Raw genomic sequence first — 18,143 nt, 5'->3', positions numbered from 1 at the left:
CTTGTTCTCACCTCCCTGCCTTGGAGATATCTGGAGTGCTGGTACTGCGTGGGATAGCCACAGGACTCTTCCTGGCAGGAGCCTCAACATTGTGGACATCTCCCTTCTCAAACATGGACCTCAGACGGGCTGACAGACCCAGGTTCACAACCTGTAACAAACAGAGACATTCACTCAGTCATATTGTATAATAGTAACTATATTAGGCCTGGGGAAAAAATGTTGTGTTTTCTGTTTCCTGACCAATCCTAGAAAAAACTGCCAACTCTGGCCTTTTCTTTGGTGGATCCCTGCAAAGTCTAGATTTAGATTTAGACAAAAGAGAATCCCTACCTACCGACCCTAATTTCTCTCAGGACTGAAACAGGAAACACAACATTTTTTCCTACATGTACATGTAGACCTTACATCAAAAACAGCGGTAATATCATACACATTTTGTAATGTATCTGCACACCACCATCTTGCATCATGTGACAAACATTCACTACAAATGTCCCATAATTTCTTGCACAACTGCCTGTCCACAACTTGTAACAATGGTGAAAAATGGGCATTTTTACAAGTACAAATTTAAGGACGCACAGTGTCTCTGTCTTCCCAACACCACATTCCCAAATCACCCTGCTCCTGTCACCACAACTCACTTCCAAACAGACAGTTTGAAGCAAAGACGTTCCAAACCATTGCTAAAATGCCACCTCTAGAAACCCTAAGGATTGTTACATGTATTATTGTACATGTATGTGTGTGAAATACCATGTGAAATACCAATACACTGTACTTAGGTTAGGTGCTGTTAACTGCCCATGATGCATCTACTTTTGAAAAACCACTTCTAAGTCAAGCTTGCCCACTGAGGAGGAAAACTACAGATCAGTTTTTTTTTTATTCTGGCCCACCAACTAGATTTTGTGGATGACACCCTCACGTGTTTTGGTTTGGGGCTGTTTAAGAAGAAAGGGAATATCGCTCCTTTTGACAGTTGGGCAGCAATATCCGACAATGTCGGGCTCCCAGGAGAAGTTTCTGCAAACTGGGAAGTTGTTGTGAGGCCCTCGTAAACCTACCACAAAACGAGAAAATAGGACACAGCTATAACTGTTGTGAGGTGAGTATACATGTAATAAAATCACCCTTTCCTAAGATTTTAGCTCACCAGAGGATGTCATCCATATCATAATTATTATAGATTGCTTGGTCTCAAGGGCTTTTTTTTTTACATCAAAACAGTATTGTGTAAAACTGTCTTATTATAAAAATGTTATATTGTCCCATATGTATGAAGTTATGACATTACATGTACATGTACAAATGTAGGTGTACATGTATGTGGATTTTTATTTCCTGCATTGACTGTTACCTCCAACATTTGTATGAAGAATAAAAGAAGTAATGGCAATGGTTTCTGAACATTGAACTTTTTCTGAACACAATTTTTAGTGTTACCCACACTTCCTAAATTACATTGCACATGTACACATCATGTACATGTATCAGTGGTTCAGGGAAAATTTGTCTGTTGCAGGTGATTTTCAATGGTTATGGGATCTACTACTACTACTACTAAGCCCTGAAAGGATAAGTTAACTAACCTAAGTTTTAAAAATTAAAGCATTTCACACACTGATGATCTAAGTGCAATCCCCTACATGTACAATGTATAAGGATAAGTCTTTCGAATTTGCCACCAAAGAAGGCCAACACCTTAGCATCGACTAACAAATATTTTCACCTCTTCGTCCACATCTGAACTACCTTGGTTGTCTGGGGTGTCAGCCTACAAGATGTTGAGAATAAAGCCTCATTATATGAGATCCTATGACAGAACTACTTGATACAGAATATAGTAGGTATGCCTAATGTGTAGGCTGTTAGAAAATGTTCATGAAAGTTTAATATACCGGGTACATGTAACATAATGAATATTGCATCTGACCATGTGATGCATGTGCCGAGGCTACTGGTTTTGAAAATTTGAATACCAGATTTGAACACTGGAGTCCATTTTGTTACAATTTCTTGCTTAGGGACACCAAATTTTGGCACATTTCACATTGAAATGTGTGTTTTCTCGGGTGGGCATGATGTAGCTAAAATACGATGTATTCCGCATCACCCTCAGTCCCAGCCCTCCCACTGGTGGTATCTCCCTCTGGCCTTTAGATGATCAGACCCATCACTCAGTCTGGCTGGTACCTCCGGTGATACAGAGTACAAGTATTCTACACTTACAACAGATATCAGCCTTTGTATTCTGAATGTTAAGCCTGACATGTTAAAAAAACGAAGAAGAAAGTCATATGTAAAACTGACCTTATCAGGTTTCTCCTTGTGATGGTGGGAAGTCGCGCGGACAATCTCTGCGTCTGGATCCTGTTCCTGGGAACTCGAGCTGCTGGAGCTACTGCGACTTCGGACTGCGCCCTTCTCAAACTTGGCCGCCATTGTCCTGGAAAAGCTGGGTGCCCTATTCAGAGCTCTGCGAGGGGCTTCCTCTCTCTCTTCATCCTTTGCTTCTTTCTTCTCCAACTTTTCTTCGTACCGCTTCTTGAGGCTCTCTGACTTCCTCATCTCTCTGCGCTCCGGCTGGGGCACCTCCTTTTGTGTTGGTTGAAGTTTCGGGGCGGCTGATTTTGTTTCCTCGGCAGACCGTGAGGCCACGATGATTACAGGTTCCTCTTCTGCATCATGGGTGGACTCACTGCTTGATGAAGAGGAAGAACCGGACCGCTCTCTATAATCTTGAAGGTCGCCACTCTCCCACCTCTTCTTGAGGTTGGAGGCGGTGCCGGCTTTGACCAGTTCCCGGTCATCTGCAGTCGGCGTGGTAGACTTCACGACCTCCACGTCTCCAGTGGAGCTGCGCCGCCCGCTTTCGTAATTCGACTGTCCAAATTGTTCGTCCCGGTACGGCGAAGACCTGCCGTTGTTGACAACGCCGTTCATGTCGTGGTCGGAAGACGAGGTCTTCATCCGTCGAGGCTTCTGGTTGTTGTCATCATTGAAGCTTTCGAACTTGCTCCTGGCAGCTTTGATCTCCTGGGCCACGATGGTCTCCTCCTGCCTGATGATGGCTCTGTGGGAGTGGGAGGTGCTCTTCACCACCGTGTCCTCCATCTCATCCCCGGTGGTCGTCCCCGAGGTCGACTCCTTCTCCTGGTACGTCAGCAGGTCACCGCTCTCCCAGCGCTTGCGGAGGTCCGCCAGGGTTCCCATGGCGACAGTTTTCCTGTCGTCACCGCTGGTCGATTTACGGGCTTCCCCGGTGGAACTGATCTCACTCTGATACCTGAAGGAAAAAACACAGAAATTTTTTTTCTAACTGATGTTCTGCTATGTAGAATTAATCTTGACAATGTACATGTATACCAAAATTGAATCTATATTGTATAATTTGTCAACAATTGTTAGATGTCAACAATCGTTAAACTTAATCTTAAGTAACAAGTACCTACAGGCAGATTGGAAATCTTATTTCGTGTACATTGTATGTTGTTTGGGAGGTTAGTAAAATGTGTAAATCTTAGCTTAGTCTAACCATAACCCCTATGTGTACATGCACTGCACCACAGTCATGATTCCAAGGTAGGGAAGAGTAAGAAAGAGTTTAAATTCTGCACAGCACACACAGAATGTCAGGATTGTGGTCACTGATTGAGAATATTTCTTACATCTCTGCATCTCTGCGTATGATTAAGTACATGTAATAGCATACAGTGTGTTACAATATTACCTGTTTTAATATAGTTTCATGTACAAAATACATAAGCCTAAACCACCACCATTTCCTGGTTAAGCAGTTAGACTTTCTGAAATGATGGTTAGATTCTCTGGTTTAAAGATGACCCATAACCAGCTGACCACCACTAATAACAGAACAGTTTCCGAATTAGTCACCTTTCCATTCTGGACATCACATTCTGGGCTGATTTGGGCATTATAGGTGTCCTAGGAGGGTTTATATGGGAAACATTAACTAATTGTCCTTTAAAATTAAGCCTAAGATTAAAAAGCATACAAATGTAGCTGTTTATGTACTGTTCATGTACATCGTTTCAAGTTAAGATTTTCAAATTTCCAACTTTCTATGCAAGTTTCAAGTAAGCTGGTAATGTTATGACTAAGAAAGCTATATCAATTCTAAGCTGTGTCAGTACACATTTGTTGCTACAAACACATCAAGCTATATTCTTCAACACTTTAGGTAAAAGAATATCGCCTATCAAAATGGCCAGAGTGGTCTTATAGAATGTACATATTTGCAGAAGTATGTAATTAAGATTACATTTACATTTGTAGGGTATCTCTAGTTGCACACGTTTTGGAAAATCAGCACAGCAAAACCACACGTTTATAACTTTCCCTTAACAGGTTATTAAGTACTCCACCCCCTCTTGAAAGTCATGTGGTCCAAAATCAGACACTTCCATCTTTGAATTTGTCTGATAATGGACCAAACCATGTCAGAAATAGGGGTGTTAAGAGGCACACACAGCAAATCACCACTGCAGGCAAATGTTGAATATTTTTGTCACCTGTTACTTTTGACCTTTATCTTTTCAGAGCTTGGATGTTCAGCAGACTGGCGGTACCTACGATAGTTTCAGTAAAAGCAGAGGAGAGTCAACAACAAAGGAGACAGTCAACACTTAATAGTTATAGAGGTAAACACAAGTGAAGAGAAAGATGTACATGAACTACATGATTATGATTGATACGTGTATATTGAATGTTTCCTCTGTTGCAAAGTGAAATTCAATTTACCCGTGAGTTCATGTACATCTGCAAGAATGATCTACAGCACGTAAAAATCAAGACTTGTCCCTCCAACCGATTGGCCCACTGGCCCATTGCTTAAATTGACAATGGGCCAATCACAAGGCAGTTTTTCTTAATTGAATCAGATGTTGCATTGCATCCTTGTTACAAAAAGTAAATGAGGAGTTAAAAATAACTTTACTGTTGTATACATGTAGTTGGAGGGCAAGTGTTGCAATGAAGCACTGTTGATTTACATGCAATATAAATACTCAGAAAGAACAGCAATTATCAAGGGGTAAACAGGTTCAATCAACACATCAAGTTGCAAGATAAAATCAAGGCTAGAAAGAATTAGACATTTACTGCAATCATCATTATTAAGTTGTGAAATACAACACAAAATGGCAGGAGAGATGGAATATAAACATAGATGGTCACAAGTTACTGTGTAAGCTGACTAGCAAGCAACATCATCTTAGGAGCAACAATCGATTCCAAGAGTTTCATTCATTTTTTTTATTCCTTCCTTCCCTCATTTCATTCTATCATTTCAGTATCAGAAGGCTTGGTCCTCTTCCTCCCTCCCTCCATTCATTCATTCTGATTTCATTCATCCATCCATCCATCCATCTACACATACATCCTTTTCATCGTCATATCTCCATTCATTTAAGTTGAGTTACTTACATGGCCATTCTTTCCTTGACAGACAAGAGCTGTTGAGGAATCTCCGAAGGCTTGGAGGTACTCCCCTTCCTCCCCTCCTCCTCCTCCTCATCATCACTGAAGCTCTTGGAGCGACTGGACTTCCTGCTGTTCTTCTGGCTGGAGGGAGACTCCACATCCACACCACTGTCTGGGGTTACAACTGTAAGAAGAAAAAAAATCATGACTTAATGTTGAAAGCATCTCAAGACATTTCCATTAAAACAATCTAATTCAATTTCAGGGCAGCCGATTTTCAAAGTCATTTTTTGTCATTTTTAATTTTTAAATGTTACTACAGTTAGATCAATCCTATATCCCATGGCATACCACACTGATAGCTTTGAAGCAAAAATGCAATGTTGCTAACAGAAAATGGTTGCTTGTTTTGTATTGTAAGCTGGTTCTAGCTACATGTATTTATGGGTGGTACCCAACAAATAAAGAGATACCACACCTCAGCTTGTTTTTGGCCATTTCAAGAGCTTCAAAAGTATGAAATGATGATGGAAATTATGCTAAGAAATGGCAGTAAATGTCAGTATCAGACAGATTTCCTCTTCGGAAAATGTTTCGGTTTTGTCGCTCTGAAATTGCATGGGATGTCTTTAAGACATGGAAGGTACATGTACATCATAGATGTAAGTCATAAGTGGGTCTCTGTGAACCGTCACCCTAAACACAAGCTGAAAAGAAAGTCATCATGAAAATCGCTAAATCGCTTCTGTCTCAACAATTGGCCTCAAAAGAAAAGTCATGCAGTACTTAAGTCAACATTCCTGGTACAAAGTTGTACAACCATTTTGGGGGTTAAAACAACCTTGACAACTTGCGTCCATCACCAAAATTTTTGAAAGAAAAATTGCATACTCTTTCCTGGTAAAGAGGACTTTTTGTCGGAAACCTCCTTTTTGGGAGTAGCTGCAAAAAAGATTCAGTGTGCATTATTATTTCAAAAACAAGTACAAGGAAAAAGCAGTATGTTGTACATGGTACTGCAAAACATCATCCTTCACAAATGCTGGAAAAAGAAGAAAGTTTTGTCCATGCTGTTGCCCAAGTCATTGGCTGACACCGAAATCATGCAGTACACAGATCATACAAGTAACCTTCAAGACAACGAAAAGAAAGAAATTACAATAAACACCACAAAAGTTACATGTATGTATGAAACATATTGTGATAACCAGGAACCTTACCTAAGAGTAATACATGTACAAAGTAAGTATCAATACCAAATGGCAAAAAAAATCCCCCAGATTAAGTAAAGTCAGAGGAAAGAAAAAAGCACTAATTAGCAAATCTTTTACACAACCTTAAATTTCTAGCACCAATATAGTTTTTAACAAGAATGATTGCATACTCTTTTCTGACCAAGAGAACTTCCTGTCTTTGGCCTTTGTAGGTGCTGTAAAAGAGATAATTATGTTCAGCTCTAGTATGCATTTACAAGATTTAAGACATTGTCATTATTCAGATGAAAAGTAGTGTATCATGCCTGGTCCTTCAAAAACATTGTCATAAATGAAAGCTGGAAAACAATATCTCTGACATGCAAAGTACCAAAGGAAACATAGAATACCATTTACTAATAAGTTGCATCAAAACTAAGAATGGATGTAACTGCAAACCAAACCAAATTGTTCCTGTTTAATACATACAGTGTACTGTCTGACAGTGATCATAGAAAAAGCAGAGAACCTACTGCATTGTACTTTTACCAAAGCAAAGCTCACTTCCCCAACAACCACTACCAGGTAACTTTATTGCTTCTATATTAATAATAGCTAACAGTTTCAAACAAGAATTTCATACTCTTTTGTGACAACAGGGAATCCCAATCTTTAGTAGCGTCCTTTGACGGAATGGCTGTAAAAGAGATTGTTCGAATCCAATGTCAGCTTTTATTTGTAGAAATGTAAATTCTCCATATTCAAATGGCTGAAAGTATCATGAACATTATACATTTTAGGCAGCAATGTTCTGTTGCATATGACTTTATCATAAGCGTGCTTTCAAAAGCTGAGGATGAAAATTGCATGCTTTGCAGTCCCCAAAAGAGAAGTCATGTAGTATTAGCATCACCATATAACTGACATTTTTTAAAGAAAACCAAAGTGTTGTCATCCATTTCCAAATAGTTTTTCTAAAAATACAGCATACTGTTTTGTGGTGAAGAGGACTTTTCCTCTGATTTTTCCTTTGCAGGTGCTGGTGCAGCTACAAAAAAAAAACATTTAACATAAAGATCATAAGAAATATTATCAGTAAAGATAAACATTAATAAATACATCGGGTACAAGTAAGTACAAAGATGGAATATGATTATATATTACTATTTCAAGAAATAAAAACCTACTCTTCACTGTAGTAGGAACTTTGCTGTCCTTTGCCTTGTCTGTATTATCAGCTATGGGAGAAGTACAGGTATATTCAGTCAGTTTAAAATACTAACACAGCAACAGTCATAACAACATGTCACTTCATTTCATCCCTTTGAATAATATTTCTCCTAAAATGGAGAAATTGGTCAGGTATTCTGTGCATGCTGATTGAAATCATTTGAAAGTTTTGCCCATCACCAAACAATCTGAGGAAAAAATGGCATCATACTGTTTTCTTGAGGCAAAGGCTTGTCTGCTTTTTCCTTAGTTGCAGCTACAACAAAAAGAAATTAATACGTTTAATTTTATTGTACTGATAAGCAATTATTGATGTACAAATACATGTAAGTAATAGATCTAGATTCAAATGGCTTTATGGTCAGTAAAAAGATGTCATGTCATGCAAAATGATCACATACTCTTTAGTGAACTTGAATCTTTGCTGTCCTTTGGTTTATCCATTGTGGAAGCTGGGAGTGGAATATACGTTTTCAGTGTAGTCAGTCTATGTTAACATACATTTATCTATAAGATTATCTATCCATTTTTCACCCTTCTGATAAATACTTCTAAAAAAATACAGGTAAAAATCCTAGAGATTGTCTTAAATCATATAAAATTTTAGAGCTAAGCTAAAATCACCAGAAACACATATTAACACATACATGTACTCTTAAGTGAAGACGAAACTTTGGTGTTTTTTGCCTTGTCTACTGAGGCAGCTATGAGTAAAGAGAACATTTAGAAAATTTGCATTTTCCTGTACACCAATAACAACTCCTGATAACTTTCTAAAAAGACAATGAGCAGAAACTCTGTGAAAACTGATTGAAATCTGTTGAATATTGATTCAAAGTTCCAACGGTCCACCACCAAATACCTTTAAAAAAATATGGCATACTGTTTTGCGGAGAAGAGATCTTTCTGTCTGTGTTCTCCTTTGCAGGTGCAGCTATGAAAAACAACGGCTCATGTCAACATCTGTAACTTAGGCACAGTAACAGACACAACTGGTTGAATGCAAAAAAAAAAAGATCAGAGAAAGACTAAAAATTGTGACATCACACGTACTCTTAAGGGCCTCTTTGCTGTCCTTTGGCTTGTCTGTGGGCATGGGTAGGAAAAGTATTCAGTCTATGCTAAACCAACTAGAAATCATATCACACCTTTTCACCCATTTTATGCAGTAAAATATCCCATATGAATCTCACATTTTGGTTGTTTGTTTGAACCATTCTTTATTCTTGAAAGCTCAAAGCAGCATGCTTGCCACTTTTTATTGAGGTCATGAGAGAAGAGGTACAATGTAAGGGTCAGACAAAATATAACATGACATGAACATGTAATATCTAAGTAAACTACATGCCAACATGTATCGTATAATATAATTACCCTTCTTCGAGAAAGGGACTCCACTGTCTTTTTCTTTGTATTTGTCAGCAAATCTGCCTGTGTAGGAAGGGATGTTGATTGAAATTGATGTAAATTACCTTATTTATTTTGTAAAATGTTTTAACATTGGCAGCAGAAATGTGTGATCCTTTACCCAGTGTAAAACGTACTAAATTATAACACCCCATGTACATGTACAAGGCTGTGTTGCTTGGCATTTACAATTTAGCTCACCACAAATAAATGGTTATCAATGGTTCTGAATTTATAAAAAAAGTTCTACACCCAGGAAAGAATATATTGTACAGTTTATCAACATAGTCTGCAATTAGGAAGTATAAGGGGTCCAACATACTCTTCAATGAACTGACTTTGCTCTCCTTCGTAACTTTTGATGGAAGAGCTAGGGTATGAGGCAAAAAAATGACATCAGGTACATGAAACACTGTGTCTACATTTGAAATTTGTTTTTGCCATGATGAATTTTCAGAAAAACAGTTTAGAAGTGTAGAAGCGGAATTTTGAGACTTGTTTTAGTGACTATCATGTCATTAAAAGACACATACATGTACTCTTTGTTGAAGGTGGGACATCAACGTTGCTGTCTTGTATCTTCTCTAAGAAGAACTTAGCTGTGAACAAGAAAGTTGTATTCATAATTTTCTTAAAATTCCTTTGAAATTTAACAATATGACTTATCAGATCATGGTGTCACTGGAATTTAACTGTCAAAATTCACTTTATATTCGCGGTACATGTTTACTTAATTTATATTTGTGTTTTCCGCGGTTACTTCTGTACCACAAATTTATCATTACCATGAACAAATAGTTTCTCTCTGAAATTATCTGAAAGTTTCTCCCTGAAACTCTGAGAAACAACAACTTTTGTTACCACTGCCTGTCTACTGTCTTGTGACAAGCATGTGGCAAGAAACTATTGCAAAAATCAAAAACATTGAAACATTCCTAAACCATGGCGACCACAAGATTCTTTTCAAACCATTTTCTTTCTTTGTGACTTTTAATGAACAACTCAAAATATCAAGAATTCTTTTTGCGCATGCACCCTCACCACCAAAAATAACTTTAATATGAGCGGTACATACTCTTCATAGAAACATTGCTGTCTCTACGGCTCTCTTTGGGGACAGCTGTAAAATATCAAATTGTTTTTTAAACTCCATTTCCTACATACATTGTGTACAGACATGGTAGAGCATTTGAGCATCTGATGATGGAGAGAATTAAGGAATTAAAAGAGGGAAAAATCATGTTATGTTTAATATCTTTTAGTTAAGATATGATACAGGTAAAGATGATTCTTTTTACCATCACTGGGACTTGATTTCTGTTGTACTGAAGGCAATTTTCCACCAGCTTTGTCGTTTGCTGCTACAGCTACAAAATAAAGACCTAATCAATTCTGTAATGAAGATAATTAATTGTCCTCTAAAAGGTTGTGCCATTTCCAACCAAAACCGTATCGGTATGGAAGAAAAATGAGAAAAAAAGGTAAAAAAAAAAAGGTGAACATACTCTTGTTAGTAACGGATGCTGTAATGGTCTTTTCATCTTCGCTATCATCATCTTCACCTAAAATATGAAAATTATATTTACAAAACGATGCCTACTCCCATGTATGTCAGCAGTATTTGAGAATGGATTTTAAAGAAAGAAAGACAGTCAGCCATTTACAAAATATTGTAGCAACCATATCCCTTTGAAGAAATCAACACCACATGTTTTAGAAAATTGACTGCATACTGTGTTCTCGTGATGAGGACTTTCCTTCAGGCTCAGCTTTTTCCTTTGCAGCTGCAGCTACAAACAAAAATCTTACTTGTAACAATCTGTTGAATACAAGTCTGCAATGAAGTTAGAGGTCCTAAAAGTCTAACAGGGGAAGTTATACATGTTTGTGCACCATTTCCAATAGCTACCACATAGAAGAGCAGTGAAGAAGTTAAAAAAAGTCAAGTCATACTCTTGTCAGTACTCAGTGTTGTCAGGGTCTGTTTTTCATCCTCATCATCATCTACATCATCATCATCATCTTCACCTAAAAATGGAAATTAGCATTCTTTATGATACAAAAATGACAATCATGAACATGCAAGTTGACCCTGATAATGGAACTTGCAGAGAAACAAAATCAACATTTTAATTCAATCAGTCATTTACAAATGCAGCATACCTTACCCCTTAAGACAAATCTATAGCAGACAGTAACAGTACTGTCAATCTATTCACCAAATATTTATAGAAAATATCTGCATACTGTGTTCTGGTGAGGAGGGCTTTCCTTTGACTTTTTCCTTTCCAGCTGCAGCTACAAAACAAAGACCTTATTTATAATAATCTATAATTGAATACATGTATGTAATAATATGCTATTATATAGTAACTATCCTATAACAGAATGTCCAACCTCCACCAACCAGAAGAAAAATTATTTCAAAAAAAGTTGAACATACTCTTGTTAGTAACTGGTGTTGTACTGGTCTCCTTTTCATCTTCACTTTCACCATCTTCACCTAAATATTGAAATAATCATTTTTTTGCTAAAAAATGATGACAAGTACGTTGACAGGCTCTTGAGAATAAAGACAAGGAAAGATATGAAAAAAGAAGCAAGGCTAATAAAGTCAATAGCAACCTTAATCCAGAAATTTGTACATTCATGTACATGTACATACATTAAGAGACAATACCACATGCACATGTCAACCTTATACCCAGCTAGTTACAAAACAACTGTCAATTATAAACATACTCTTGTCAGATGAAGGGACTTCCTCCTCTCTTTCAGCTCGAGATTCATCTATAGGTACAAGCAAGCAGACAATTTCTTTCTCAATCTATGCAACTGATACATACTGTACCTTATGCCTAGGAAAAATGTTGTGTTTCCTGTTTAAAGGCTAGGGTCTAGCAGTTTTTTTTCCAGGGTCGGTTGGGAAAGTGGAAACAACATTTTTTTCCTAGGCCTTACAAGTACATATTCCCAACAATCTCTAAACATTCCACCAACAACAAAGTCTGACTATGATAAAAGAATATTTAAGACTATCTCACCTGCATCCCCATCCCTGCCCCTGCGCTGCTTCTTGGCAGGTTCCTGTGCCTCCGTCTTCAGAAGTCCATCTGGGGGAATGTCACCTGCAAAATGAAGAAAATAATTATTACACCATACACATATACTGAACAGCAGAAGCGGGAAGGTATCAAAATGTTTGTATTGAATACCTGTTTCCATGGAACTAGGGAATTCTTTCCTCACTATACGTATCTCCATATTTTGAAACATGATTTTGTGACTGTGTATGGGGTTTCCTGTTGTAATTTAAAGCAATTTCTAACTGTCCACAAGTACATCATATTGTTTTTTGTATAATATACATGTACATATTGTACAATGTATGTGTCGGAGAAGACACCTACAGCTTTGCCAAAATAATTTATATCATGAATCAAAACATTATTAAAACACAACATTCAACAGTTGGAAAACTCCTTTCCTAGCCTCCCCAATTCAGTCACAAGAAAGACACTATGAACACACCGGGATTCCAGACACAGGTAGCCTTGGCGACAGAATGGGCAGTCCCGTGACGTCAGCAGCCTTGATTAGTTTACGCTAATGTGTCTGGCAGCAGTACAAAACTACTTTGGTGACAATTCACGCCCACGTTTAAATGTACTTGTGTAGCCCTCCTTTTCCTGTAGTACATGTACAAATGTACATGTACAAATGCATATTACATGCATAAGTAGAAACTACTTTGATGAACATTAGCACCCATGTGTATAAGTACATTGTATATACATGTATATAGCTCTGCTTTATTTTTAGTAGGCTGCATGTTACAGACAAAAGTAGAAACTATTAAATTAATGAACATTTGCACTCATGTGTACATGTTCATGTATAATAGCTCTGCTTTGTTTTTAGTATGTTTTATGTTACAGAATAGGTAGAGACAAAAAAGTAGAAACTACAGTAACTTTAATGAATATTTCACCATGGTGCATGTTAGGGAAAGATGCATAGAACTGTACATTTGTAGTTACTTTGAATCTGGATAAAAGTCTAGACTTAAATTTTCAGTCTAAAATACTGCAATGTCTACCAATAAAGTTCCAATCAATTTGACCCCACGACCCTGTGGCCAAGAAACAGGACTGCCGAACACTAGAAGCAGACCACTGCACTGTATCGGTAACAATGATGGCTGGATATACAAACACATTCACCCCTCTTGAGTCTAAATGAACTAGCCCTCTGAGCTTAATGAACTAGCCCTCTGAACTTGCCCTTCACAATACCCCTATAGAAAGCCGGCACTCTCTTCTTAATCTGTGTGAGACAAGCTATTGTGGCGGGTTAAAACCTTCAGCCTATGCTTCACTACAGCACAAAGGCACACTTGTCTGGTTCCCCTGCCTTTCTCCCTTAGTTAGGTTCACTGTTTGTACTCTAAATCTAATTGGTTACCACAGAAGACAGACTGTGTGTGTACAGTAACTGTGATCAGAATTATCAGAGTACCCCCCTCCCACTTCAGCGTCCATATGAAAGACTGTATGTGCATGCCTTGTCATTACATTGTACATGTACATGTATATATAACCAGGCATTAACTCTTTTCTCAGAAATATTTCTAACAACATTTTAACGCCTCAATCCATCCCCATTCTTTACACTTAAGAATTATGTTTCAGAATTTCTTTCGCTAAACCTTTGGTTAATGTTAATTCATTGTCTGGAACTAAAAAGGAAATTTTTGTAATATTTGCTCAGATATTTAAATCATTTACAACTAAAATAACTTTATACTTATGAATCATGTTACAGAAATTCTTTCACTGAACCTTTTGCTAATGACCCATTCATTGAACTGAACTGAGTGGGAATTTTCATAACAGTTACTGTGTGTATCCGGCTGTTTACGTAATTTGCTAAATGAGCAATTGCTTAGTTTTAAAGTCATTTAAGAAATAAACCTGTGCAAACACAGCTGAAGTAGAAATTTAGGCTTCCAAAAAGTCAGCCGCTTTAACACATCAGTTTAGTACTCAGTGTTGGCCAGTACAAGCTTGGTAAGAAAAACATGATGTTGCTCCATCACACCTTAGATAGAGGTATCCAAAGTAAATACATGTATTTTACCTCATTTACATGTACATGTACCTCTTAGATATCTTCCTATGAGGTTAGAAGTCAGAGCACACGAACATGACAATAGTTTGTGTCAATGTTCTAGCCAGCATCCATCTTTCCATCATTTGACAGAATTTTGCCACTCACCACAGACAAAATACTGCCCAATCTGACATCTTTAAATTTGAAGGTGTTTTAGAGGATCAAGATTTCAAAATTTTCTTGAAAGTGCATGCCCCCGGGGCCTCTAGGATTGTTCATGTTACATCATACAAAATTGAGATATTGGAGAAATTTTAAGATGACTAGAAGTAGAACGCTGGTTGTGTATTTGTTGGTCTCATGCTTTGTTGTTGTTTATCCCTGGGTCTTTACTCACCCTGAGCGGCAGACCACTTCTTGACCGCTCTCTCTTTGCCGAAGCCCTCGTCGTAGTTCCCCTTCAGCTTGAACAGCTGCTGGAAGTGGGGCTTGCAGTAGATAGCTCCATCGATGGAGGCGTATGTACCCACCCTATTAGCAAACAACACCATAAAAACGTCAGGACTCTCTTAGCTATTGGGTTATATGTCAACACATGTTTGACAATAAAACTGCTTTAGGCCTGGGGAAATAATGTGTTTCCAGTTTCCCGATCAACCCTAGCAAAACCCACACTTAACCCTGGCCTTTTTTTTTTTACTTACCACTGGTAAGGCAGTAAAATTTTTAATCTGACAATCTCCCTGAATTTTAAACCCTCTTTGTCTGAAATGTCATTTAATGCATTTTCAAAGGCTATTTTCTTCAGAAAATCGGGTCAAATATTTGTCCACAAGCAAACACTCTGGATGGGTCCCGATGCATTTTGTTTAACTTTATTTCTTGGATTGTTTAGGCGAAATCTAAAAAAAAATCTTTAAAAAAAAAAGAAAATCCCTACATTTGTTTTTTGTACCTATACCAACCCTAGTTTTTTCAAGACTGAAACTGGAAACACAACAATAATTTTCCTAGGCCTTACTCCTCAGCATAGCTTTTAATAGAAGTTATATGGGTGTTGGATGGTGTTATTGGCTTGTATTATAGACCAAAACATGCCCTAAAAGATTGTTCCAGAGTTCTAGATGGTCTGTTGATTGCCTTGCTACTGTTTGTAGGTAATTGATATGTTTGCCTATGCATGCCAGCAGACCTAGTTGAAACCACATTGCCAGACAATACAAGTGCCAGAAAGGACAGAATAATTTCCCAATTATCCAGGCATGATTTGAAAATTTTGTGCATTCCGAAGTAACTAAAATATGGTCATTATTCAGCAGTTTACCAGTAAGGTCAAAGGTATCAAAGTACAATTTCAGGGCAGCAAAAAATATTTTTGATCAAGATATCTGTCTGGCATTGACATTAACTGCACATTTTCATCTTCAATTCATACTTGCGGCACATGATAGAATCTTTTTATTTTTTGGGTACCACCCATAACAAAACATGGAACTGTTTTCTTTCAGCAACATCACATTTTTGCTGCACAGATATCAGTATGGTATGGTATAGGATTGATTCAACTTACTCCATTAAAAGAATGACCAAAAAGTATGAAAATCCAGTTTTGTCACCCTGACATTGCATTGGATGCCTTTAACGTAAGTTTAAGAACTGTCAATTTTTTGTACCTCAGTGTCCTGTTGCATTCAGCACACTTAAAGCAGGTGTTGTGGTAGACATTCTTGTCTGCAACAAGCTTCTCCACTGGATAAACCCTCTTCCCACAGGTCTTACACTTGTCTGAAGAGTCCTGGATCTGAACAACAAACAAAGAAAATCATTTAATTTCCAACAAACCAATGAGAATAAAAATCAAATAAGTTGGCACAAATGAGGTACAATACACGTGGTTTAAACGTCTTGTCATAACGCAAGAAATTGTGACTTACATGTACCAACTGTTAGGCAAAAGCTTTAACATACTGTAAAACATTTTATATTTGCAGTTTCTGTTTTCACTTCTGTACTTTGAATTTATTATTTACCGTGAACAAATACAGTTGTAATATGGCGACTTTTTTTCTTCTGCACCTGCTGTCACCACGAATCTTAAGATTAAGCATCTGATTCAGGGTTAACTAACATATAGGTTGGAAAAAGTACCTGAAATGCTCTCTGTACCACATTCCTTTTGCTAAACAAGGGCTTTTATGTTTTGATTTATTCCTTATCAATTCTGTCTGGGGCATTTCTTTTCAGTTTGCCAACATGATGTAATAAATGACTAACTTTGTACCTTCTTGAAAAAAAGTAACTTATCAACTGTCTATTACATGTAGCTGTGTTTAGTTAGTCCTAGTGATTGTTTACTTTCCTATCTCTGTCCAGCAAAATGCCGGGCAACTCCCTAATTGTAAATCATACCTTATCTTACAAAATGCTTTTAGACATGATACGTTAAGGAGACGCAGAAAAAATGTGACTTTGTTGTTGAGGGATATTTTCAGGACCACCCAGAAATTGTGCCCTTACACCCCAGAACCTTTTCATGTTAAATTGACTAATCCCTTTATGTAAATTGACCTACACTGAACAAACAAAAGTATCTCATTTCTTCATACCCGCTCGATATAACAGGTAGTCAGGGAATTGGAACATAGTACAATGTATACTATAATTCCTGATTTTTTCACATTACTTTTACGTTAGCAGTTACATGTACTTCTGTACTGCAAACTTGTCATTACCGTTTGCCTTTACGAATAATTTGCTGACTTTCTTTTTTCCGCACCTGCTGCCACCGTGAAGAAAAAGTTCTGGAAACACTTTAATTTTTCTCAGACCATGAACATAAAGTGTTCAGTTCATGCTACTTTAGAGCGTACTGAGAGATAGACATATGAATGAAACCTGTATAACCAAGAAGAATCAGCAAAATGATGAACTTTGAGACATGCATGCACATGTACATGTGTACTAGGCTATAGGTAAAGTTTCAAAATCACTGTCTACTAGTATTTTCCCACAAAAAGTTATTAACATATTGGAAGCTGTTTTCTATGGTAGCATGTTTCTGATGTTCTCCTGCTTGAAAAAAAAAAAAACTTATTAATCCTGGTAGACTACTAGTAAATCAAATGTTACTTGAAAGGCCTTGGATCATAATATATTTACAACATGTGATTCAACAATGAGAATAATTCGATACTTAACAATCCTACATCTGATAACAGGCAATGTTGAGTAGGTCTATCTGGAACTTTGAAACTTTGAAACTTTGAAACTTTGAAACTTTATTCATCAAAACAACATTGCAGGCTGAAACAGCCTGAATTGTGTTGCAAGTCACATGTAATTCCATATTAATAATAACAATTGTAACATTTTAGCGTTAAAAAGATTTAGTGTTAAAAGAAATATCCGATAATGACGTATTGTATAAAATATCGATAACACATTAAAATATAGACAATAATTGAGTGGAACAACTTAAGAATACAAATACAAGGAGGCAATAAAATTTTTATAAAAGTCTATAGTGTCCTTCAGATTTTAAAAAGTCTATAGTGTCCCTCACTGCTGCAAGATGTTGAGTGATCTGGGGATAAATGATTGTCTATGTCTCTCTGTACGGCTAAGTGGTATCTTGTAGCTGGAAGTCTGACGGCGTAGTTGGTAGGTTGTCCGTCTACCCGGCTCAAGGAACTGCTGGCAAGGGTGAGTGTCATCCGCCATCACCCTCCTGAGTTCACGTACGGATAGCCTCAC

At 37.4% G+C, this 18,143-nt stretch overlaps 1 protein-coding gene and 2 long non-coding RNA genes across 15 annotated transcripts in view; all 3 read right to left on the bottom strand.

Moving 5' to 3' along the window:
- The window catches only part of LOC109475815 (LIM domain and actin-binding protein 1-like), a 32,154-nt gene that overhangs the window by 4,451 nt on the left and 9,560 nt on the right, over positions 1–18,143 (bottom strand). For 4 of the 13 annotated variants that reach the window (XM_019776587.1, XM_019776586.1, XM_019776599.1 and 1 more), the window contains 12 exons: positions 16,064–16,191; positions 14,788–14,921; positions 12,323–12,406; positions 12,021–12,068; positions 11,722–11,781; positions 11,526–11,576; positions 5,452–5,632; positions 4,539–4,595; positions 3,901–3,951; positions 2,317–3,292; positions 1,736–1,780; positions 12–151 (listed from right to left, as the gene is read on the bottom strand). In XM_019776587.1, coding sequence (XP_019632146.1) covers positions 12–151; positions 1,736–1,780; positions 2,317–3,292; positions 3,901–3,951; positions 4,539–4,595; positions 5,452–5,632; positions 11,526–11,576; positions 11,722–11,781; positions 12,021–12,068; positions 12,323–12,406; positions 14,788–14,921; positions 16,064–16,191 — 1,955 coding nt within the window. The remainder of the gene's footprint in view (positions 1–11; positions 152–1,735; positions 1,781–2,316; positions 3,293–3,900; positions 3,952–4,538; positions 4,596–5,451; positions 5,633–11,525; positions 11,577–11,721; positions 11,782–12,020; positions 12,069–12,322; positions 12,407–14,787; positions 14,922–16,063; positions 16,192–18,143) is intronic. The other 9 variants (XM_019776588.1, XM_019776591.1, XM_019776592.1 and 6 more) reach the window with 9 other exon arrangements.
- On the bottom strand, positions 6,335–7,689 carry LOC109475820. The gene is made up of 4 exons (XR_002140570.1): positions 7,633–7,689; positions 7,285–7,338; positions 6,833–6,877; positions 6,335–6,390 (listed from the first exon to the last, which is right to left on the bottom strand). It is a non-coding gene; the product is annotated as an uncharacterized LOC109475820 (long non-coding RNA).
- On the bottom strand, positions 10,630–11,283 carry LOC109475821. The gene is made up of 3 exons (XR_002140571.1): positions 11,232–11,283; positions 10,784–10,840; positions 10,630–10,645 (listed from the first exon to the last, which is right to left on the bottom strand). It is a non-coding gene; the product is annotated as an uncharacterized LOC109475821 (long non-coding RNA).

The sequence above is a fragment of the Branchiostoma belcheri genome, unplaced genomic scaffold, assembly GCF_001625305.1.
Source record: "Branchiostoma belcheri isolate BF01 breed outbred unplaced genomic scaffold, Haploidv18h27 scaffold35, whole genome shotgun sequence".
NCBI lineage: Eukaryota > Metazoa > Chordata > Leptocardii > Amphioxiformes > Branchiostomatidae > Branchiostoma > Branchiostoma belcheri.
Note: the sequence above shows the minus strand (reverse complement) of the source record. Positions and strands in the feature narration are given on the sequence as shown.